The sequence below is a fragment of the Typha latifolia genome, chromosome 8, assembly GCF_019914945.1.
Source record: "Typha latifolia isolate L0001 chromosome 8, TyphaL0001v2, whole genome shotgun sequence".
NCBI lineage: Eukaryota > Viridiplantae > Streptophyta > Magnoliopsida > Poales > Typhaceae > Typha > Typha latifolia.
The window spans coordinates 5034878-5043739 of NC_133093.1; the positions used below are offsets into that span (position 1 = coordinate 5034878).

The 8862-nt window shown below is 38.8% G+C and overlaps 1 protein-coding gene across 5 annotated transcripts; it reads right to left on the minus strand.

Moving 5' to 3' along the window:
* Nucleotides 1-2795: 2795 nt before the first annotated feature.
* Nucleotides 2796-7855, minus strand: LOC140794286 (uncharacterized). 5 transcript variants are annotated; one of them, XM_073146257.1, is made up of 5 exons: nt 7688-7855; nt 6454-6510; nt 6311-6350; nt 4922-5251; nt 2796-4844 (listed from the first exon to the last, which is right to left on the minus strand). In XM_073146257.1, the coding sequence occupies exons 4-5, from the start codon at nt 5236-5238 to the stop codon at nt 3002-3004; spliced, it is 2160 nt and encodes a 719-aa protein (XP_073002358.1). In that variant the 5' UTR covers nt 5239-5251; nt 6311-6350; nt 6454-6510; nt 7688-7855; the 3' UTR covers nt 2796-3001. The 5 variants fall into 5 exon arrangements, with proteins under 5 accessions (XP_073002358.1, XP_073002357.1, XP_073002355.1 ...); XM_073146256.1 differs by lacking the exon at nt 6454-6510; XM_073146254.1 differs by lacking the exon at nt 6311-6350 and having other exon boundaries at nt 6403-6510.
* Nucleotides 7856-8862: the final 1007 nt, after the last annotated feature.

The following is an 8862-nucleotide window of genomic DNA, read 5'->3' on the forward strand; positions in this document are numbered from 1 at the left end:
TAAAATACAAAATAACGTGGGTGATGGTGATGGTGACGGGTGGAGTGGATGTTAGGGTTATGGATGGGTATGGAGATGAAGGAGGATTGTGGATGTTATTAAGGGATATAGACGAAGGAAACGAAGTGGTCGAGATCCCAAAGAAGAGGGGTGGCTCGACAGATGAGGGAGATTAGAAGTTAGAAGAAACCTTGCCAACGGTAGAGGTAGAAGAATAGTGAAGAGGGAGGAGGGAGATTAGGGTAGAAAGATGATAAAGAGGCAAGAAATTAATATTCTTATAGCATAATGAATTTGGCTGCCATCTACATATATATAGAGGCTAGCCAACAAGTCCTAAAACAATAAGTAACCCTAATTCTAGAGGATTCCCGCCGATCGCATTCGAACGTGCCCGATTGCGTTCGAACGCACAAAAGGCGTTCTCTGTATGTGCGAACGTGATGCAGGCGTTCGAATGCGCTCGACTACGTTCGAACGCGCATTACACATTCTCTGTATTTACGAACCTAATGCAGGCATTCGCAAGGGCGTTCGAACGCGACCCCACCTGCGTTCAAACGCGACCTACAAGAATTTTATTTTAATAAAAATAAACAACTAATGCAGTAAGGAAAGATCCTAACTAAATGTATCACCGAGTAACTGAGAGAACTAAAAATCCTGATCTCTACCTAAATTAGCTAACCAATTCGTAGGTCAGTTAGCTTCTCTTAAGCAGTGAAGAATAGAGACATTACAAAACCTTGTCAAAAGTTGAACGTTATCTAAAAGCACATGCTTGAGCTGCCATGGCGCTAGAAATTTCAACCACAAGACATTGGTGAGAGATTGGGAGTCAATTTCTAAAGTGATGTTTTGATAACCAAGCTCGATGACTTCTTGGAGAGCGAGCTTGATAGCGATTGCTTCAACATGGAAAGGATCTGAAGCCGTGATGTGAGCAGTAGCCATGAATAGAGGCTGACTAGCTTTATCTCTAGCAATGAATCCTACCCCTACTGAGCCATCACAAGTAGAGAAGGAACCATCAAAATTTAGCTTGATATTCTCACCCTTAGAAGGCTGCCATTGCACCTCTTGCCGATTGGGTCACAGGGTTTGAGGTTTTTTCCAAAGTTGTTGAAAGGTTTCCAACTCAAGGGCCATAATCCTATGGAGGACTTGGCTAACAGTATTTTATTTCTAATGAAAGATAGCATCATTTTAATTTTTCCAAATCTGCCATAGACCTTGAGCAATGATGCACCACGTGAGAGAGGCAGCCTCTCTATCGTTATCTAAACCTTCCTTCATCTAGTCTCCGCTAGCCCACGTGATATGAGACATTTCTACTATTGTGTAAAACTACATTTGAGTTTCACTATACATTTAAATTTTTTAATACGTTGTTACAATTCAGCTAGTTATGACTTTTGTTTATTTTTTTTATTTTAGAAATAGCTTTTGTTTTGGAAAAATAGGATTTCTGGCAGTCGTGTTCGAATGCGATTATTGAATGCCTACATACATTCGCAAAAACAAAGAATGTGTTTAGTGCATTCGAATGCGCCGTTCGAACGCCTACAGACGTTCGCAACGATAGAGAACGCAAAATCCACATTCAAATGCGTTCAGCTGCATTTGAACGCAATCGGAGAATTGCATTATCTTAGGGATATCTTTTAATTATCTTAGAGTTATCTTTTAACTATTTTGTTGAAAGGTTAGCCTCTAAATATATGGAAGGCAACCTAATTGAAAATTATTGATGAAATATTGAAGTTTCTTTCCTAACTCTCTCTTTCCTCCAACAACATCCAATCTTAGACGTCATCTTCTTCCTTCCTCAATCTGACCGTGCTCCCTTGCCTCTTAAGGATCGATCCACTCTCTCCCCCTTCGTCTAGCTTAATGCTCTACCCACCACCATAGCCACCATCTTCCACAAAACCTAACCATTATTCTCCTATTTCATCACTCAGGTTACCTCACGCCACCATCTTACCCACGGTCAGTATTTTTCGTATAACTTTTGATCTACAAGTTCGATCGACATGATCTCAATTGTATTGTATTCCTTACTTCAAGAGGAACAATCTATCTAAGTTACATATCTATTGGACAGTTAGATCTCCCGCAGTTCTCCTCGAAAGTTCTGCCCTAAGGAGAATTTGGGTTGATCTTCAGATTGTTGCAATCTGATTATTCCTGAATCTATCATACGCTTAGGAAGGTCCTCCTCAATGGGCTCCTGTAGGAAAGTCGGCCGAACCAGGCCGGGTGCCAGGTGCACCAGCTTGCCACGGACTGACAGTTTCAGTTGCTACAATGTGCTAGCAATCAGTCAAGCTCGAACTTGGTTGTCCAAGAGTGCGATGCGAGCTATGTCAGCGGTGCAAGCTGAGTGGAACATCTGGGGTCCTTTTTTTTTTCGAGCTAAAGCTCAACCTGATCCAAGTCGAGCGACCATGGGCTGTACAGGTGGTTTATCATCTCCCTTTGCTACACAGCACCCTCAGTCAAGGAGAAGCAAATATGATCTTCGATTGTCAAGCATTGTTGTTAAATGATTTCGTGATTGCCCACATCTATTTGATTTCTTTGTTCATGAACTTGACAAATTACTGAAATCTAAGTGTGAAGATCAGTGTGATTGATAAACTACAGTTCCCCAACTAGAAAAAAAAAAGGAATCTGAAAAGAGGTGCAAAACAGAAGCCAGAGTTTTCCTTCAAATATGACAAACCGTCTCCAAGCATCAATTTGGGAAACAATCCGAAAAAAAATAAAGATAGATAAAAGCAAGAAAGATATTACACAATTACTGCAAATTACTCAATTACAACGGATATTCTGATACCAGACCTGCTTGTAACATTCTTTTGCAACTGAACAATAGATGCATGTTAAGAAATTAGCAAAGTTTGTAACTGAGGTGTAAAACTACAGCTAAGGTTACAATCCAAGATATTGCAAGAAACGCAGACAGGCATACACATCAAAACTCTTCATATACATTCTAAGAAATGTGTTCTACCTTCAAAATGGAGACCTTGCAAGTTTGCTTATTGTGCCCAAATCCTTTGCACCGACTACATCTCACTGCTCTTTTAACTGTTATTCGTGGATCATCTGGCTTTTCTTTAGGTCGGCCAGCCAGCCGTCGTGTTCGAGGAGGACATATGATGGTGCTATGAGAAGGATCACTACATGCAGGCCTACCAATATCAGGTATTGGGCTGATAGGCAACGAATATGTCGAACGATAACATTCAGTTGTGAAGTACTTTGAGCAATAGTCATATATGCATAGATCTGTGCGCTCAAATACAGCAAGAGCATGCATGCATGGCAAGCCAGTAACCTGCCATCTTCGGCAGGTACATTCCCAAGTTTCAATGTTAACGACATTAACTGAATCATCGTGCACCTCAAACACATTGGCAGTTGAGCAGATCACATTGAGGGTGCGTGCTTTTACCAGCTCATCTTGTACCTTCTGATTTGCAGATGGTGCGAGTGTCTCAGTCCATGTGTTTGAAGACTCCCGACGTGCATACATCATTTCCATCATCTTACACCTGATCATGTCAACCATCTGTACTACTGACAGCTCATATCTAGTTGAAATCCAGTTATTAACTGTCTCTGGAGCAGTGGATGAGTACTGACCATTACGTAATCCCTTGAAGAAGGCATCTGACCAGCTTTCAGGCTTGGTATTCAAAAGCCATTCAGCAAGCTCTTTTGACTCAGTCTTGATGCTGTCAATACACTGGTTAAACTCATCTACTTTGCAGGCATATACTGCTTGTTTAAGATGTTCAACCATGGAATCCTTTACTTCTTGAGTCCAAGACTCCTCCAATTCTGTCTTAAAATTTTCGATCAGATGATTTAGACAGTAACCATGATAGCTGTCCTCAAAAACTGACCGTATCTCCTCTGTCAAACCATTTTGTCCATTTGATATGAATGTTATAGTGCGAGACATATTGAAGGCAGATTTGAGCTGCAGCAAAAACCAATGCCAATTTTCTTTAGTCTCTGCATCCACTACAGAGATAGCAACTGGAAAAATATCACCTTCTCCGTCAACTGAAGTAGCAGCAAGCAGCTTCCAGTGTCTATTTGCTTTCAGAGATATTCCATCAAGAAAAAGGAGCGGTCTGCAACCATGCTCAAAACCATTAAGTGATGCATAAAATGCAACAAAAAAGCAAAATTTTGAATCATCAGATGTTACTAATGCTGTCACGCTGCCTGGATTTGTCTCACTTATCCTTTCACAAAACCAAGGTAATTGATTACATGCCTCCTCATGCGAGCTGTAGAGCTGTTTCTTTGCAACAAATTTTCCACGCCACGCTTGTGCATAGTTCAAGCTCAGTCCATATTCTCGGTGGAGATCGCTTGCAATTTCCCTTGGCCTATAATTTGGAGTATCACGCAACTTGTCTTTTATTACACTAGCAACCCAGCGTTGGGATGCTAGACGGTTACCTTCTTTTCCACCTTCCTTTCTACATGCATGAGTTTCAGTCATCTTTTTAATCATAAATTCCTTCTTGACAGGGGATCTAGATGCATGAATCCGCCATGGACAATCATCAGCAGAACATTCAGCAGTTACACGGGATGCATCATTTTTAACAAATCTATACATAAAACTATTTGCAATTGCATACTTGTGCAATGCATCACGGAAGGCTCTCGGACTTTCAAATACTTGCCCCACACCAGTGATCATATTGTCCCAATCTATACATAACTTTTGCCGTTTAGCATTTTCTATTGTAGCCACGGTAGCAGTGGTAGCATTAGTAGGGGTACCTGAGTCAGCTACCACACTCCTAATTATCCTGCAAAACCGCATGTTGTTGTCATTCTGGAAATTTATTCTGTAATACAGAGTAGAAAGTATTAGTTGGTCAAATACCTGTTCTCAATTTTCTTCAGGATAAAAACATCTGTTGTATCTGAACCTGCATGAAAATCTACCATACGTTGTAGGTCTTTGTCATTAGATACTGTAATAAGGACTCGCCTGTTGCTTGGAAGGAAATACTTGATCGAAAAGGCATCAATGTTGCAGTTAAACATTGAAGATATTTCTGACTTCAAATCATTGAGAAGCATGTCACGGTCGATATCAATAGCATGTGCTTCTCCACCAGAATAAGACATGGATCCATCATTATTCGTGACAAATTCACCGCCTGATTGGCAAATTGCCAGAATTTTCCCCGATGCCATGTCACACAAGTTTCTAAGATAAATAGAGAAAAAAACTATTAACTAACAAAATGGAATGAGCATTTCCTGGTAACATAATTAGTAGTAAACCTCAAGAGTGATACTCAATATTTAGTTAAAATAGAAAAACATTAGCAAGTGTGAAACAACATGAAAGATATGACTTGTTCAAGCATCTCTAATTCTATTTGACTGAAATAATACTAATGATTTAATAGTAAGATGTAGCAAGTCTATTGATCATCCAACTGCTTAACTAATACTTCAGAAGGGAAAGAACTTCGGTCTTGTTTACTTCAAGAATAAAGTCAATTCTAAAATAGATAATTTTTTTTGGTATTCTCAAAATGAGGTCTTCATTCCAGAAATAACTATACTTATGTTAAAACTTGTATTTTAAAATAAGAATATAATAATTATTTTTGATGTGATATAAAGTGAAGAAAAATATGGGAAAATATGTATATTAATTTTTATGAAATTATCATTAATACCCTTTCATTTGATATAAAGTAGGTTAACAGGATAGATATCAAGGGTAAATTAGTAATTAGGTTAGTGTGGTATATAAGATTTAATTTTGATGAATAGTATTTCTATTCTAGAATTGAGTTAATATGATGTTTAACAATTATTCTGGAATAAGGAGTTGTATTCTAGAATAAAAAAAAATTATTCTTGAAGTGAACGAGGGCTTAAAGTGTAAAGGGTGCATATAGAAAATCTTTCTATAGTTTATGCATTTATCTACATCCATCAGCAAGAATCTAGTTTTGAACACACTTGAAGCAGATTATTACATTCATCCCTACTCCCCATAAATAAAGAAGAGAACCAAGATAATTATAAGCTAAAATAATAATAGAAAAGAACCATAAAACCTCATCACTAAAAGGACATGACCATGACGAAGGATTAATATCTCGATAACTCTCAAAAGATGATCATTGATGAATCCTAAATAAAAGGAACATGTATAAAGACTTCCCCTTGACAAGAAAAGGCATGGATTGAATCCATACAAAGATAATGAAAAATTAAAGTATGACTACTATCATTAGAAGGTATTTACCATTTGCCAGAAAAGATTAAATCCAAAGGAATTTTGTGATCTGCAGAAGAAAAAAGTTCATGTTATATCAATTAACAGTAAGACCAACTAACCTATTTACAAGTTCTTGTTGATCTCCTAATGAAAACCAATTAAAGGATTACTGCTCCTGGTTAATCTGTTCCTCAAGCCTATCTTCAACAGCTCCAAATTATCATTTTCTGAGCATCCAAGAAGTCAACTTGATAAGATAAAAACTTTTAATAGACAATTCTTAATCTAGTCAAGTTTCGCATATGCCAAAGACAGTACCCGTAAAATTGATGTTCTAACAACTATAACACTATCAGAGAATTTATATAAAGAAAATACAACAGATCATACATCCCTAGACCTAGAAGAGTGATTAGTTATCTGAAGCTACAAAGAATTTTTTTTTATAAGAGTTCCTTTCTTAATAACGAGAAGTAAACCTACTAATGATGGTGGTAGGTTAAGATTTATGCAAGGAGTGAGCATACTAGAGGAAAATTGCAGACCGATCTTTTGGTAGGAACAAGGTCAGATAATTTACAGTTTCAAGGAGCATGGAACAACACAATATATCAATGAAGACGTTAATTGTCTTATCATCAATCATGCTGCGTGACACTATTAGTTTTATACAGTTGATGGCTGTGCCATGATGATTCAATTCACATGCCCAAATTATCCAATTATGGACTGTCATGTCAATTGGCAGTCAGCATGAGCCAATATGTATCCTGCCAGTGAATTATGAATATCAATACAGGGAGAATTGAATATGTCTTACTTTAGGCAAACCTAATTTGGGGTCCTTTTTATTTATGTTTAAAAATGTTTTGAAAGGCAATAACAGTATGCAGGTGCCACCCCACCGCATACCGTATAGGCAGCCCATATACATATATATTATGTATATAAGTTTATTAGTAAAAAAAATAACACGACCACGGTGCAATTACAGTAATTCATACACAATTACACATTTACAATAATTCAGATAATCAAATGACCGTAAATTACCCTATTACATTTATGTGATGCACTGCGTAGAGGTTCGTGTGTGCGGGGGAGGGGGGAGGGAGGGGGTTGGAGACTCGCAGAGTCAAAGAGAAGTGGGGTAGTGGAGATTGGCCTAAATAGAGAAGGTAGAAAGCGCTGATCTGCTAGGGCGGGAGAGAAGGACGAAGATGAGAGACAGCGGTGGCAGTGTATGGAGGTGGGTTGGTGTGGTGTGCAGTGGAGAGGAAGAAAGAAGAAGGGTGAGGGGAAGTGCGTAGAGGAGAGGAGGAGAAAGGTGGCGGTGGTCTCTGGGTGAGGCGGAGAACGAGAGAAGCAGCGAGAGTGAGAGAGAGAAAGGAGAAGACCACTAACCGTCAAGGAGAGGAAACACCACGTCCAAGATGAGAGGAAACCACAGCCGACTGGAGAAAGAGACCACCGCCGTCGCCGTCGCCGTCGCCGTCGACGAGAGCAGAGCGATGAGCTCCGTGGAGAAGAGAATCGTGGAATTGGGATTTAGGTTTGGGATTTAGTGAGGCCAATGGATTTTTTGATTTAAACCCGCAACCGCAACCGCATCGCCCTCGCATCCGCTATTAGACCGCTCCCGCCAGGTATATGTCCAGTGCTGGATGGCCCGTGGGCCGTGGGCCGTGGGCCATAAATTCCTTATTATGATTAAGCCTCTTTATACTAGTATAATAATTAAATAATCCTTATCTCAATACCAGTTTACAAATATTTACTTCTCTCTCCTTTCACTTTATACCACCAAAATTAATAACAATTTGCCGTCGAGAGTATAATATTTAAATCAACTATCATTTCACTATTATACTCTCTCAAAAGCCACGTCAAGTTCCCTCTTTCGAAAGTCATGGCATTGTACTCTCCTATCTCCCTCTCCTCTCAAAATTCATGATATTGTACTCCGTTTTTTTTTGTTCACCAGCAATTATATCCACACAGATATACATTGAAATTTGCTTGTAATACAAAAAATACTTCTACACTACATGGCAAAATACTTTGGTTGCTTATATAAATTTGCATTACATTTAAATATGTAAAAAAAATTATTTATAGTGTAAAAGACTATCTACATTACATAATAAAATGCTCACATTGTTTTGTTATGATCAACCTTGGGGTCGTTGTAATTGCAACAAGACCTAGCTCTAATTAGATATGTTACTAGAACTTTGGATGCCAATATTGATTGATCTAACTTTCTAGAAGGCCTAAAGCTCTAATAAGTTGTTACCTTGGAAGTCAGCAATCCAACGCAAGTAGAATCATGACAATCAAAGGTATAGATCTGAAGATGTCTAAGAAAGACTAAGGATCAGAAGGTGGCGAGATAGACATAGAAGGTGGAAGTTGGAGTAAAGGTTAGAGTTAAGGTTAAGAAAGATAGATATGGTAGCGGTAGTTGGGATACAACATAAAGCTAGACGAAGAGAGAGAAGGGGACCGTACCTTGAGGGACGAGAGGGGACAATTGGATGTGAAGGGCGGCTGCGTCGTTAACCACTGCCAAAGATGAA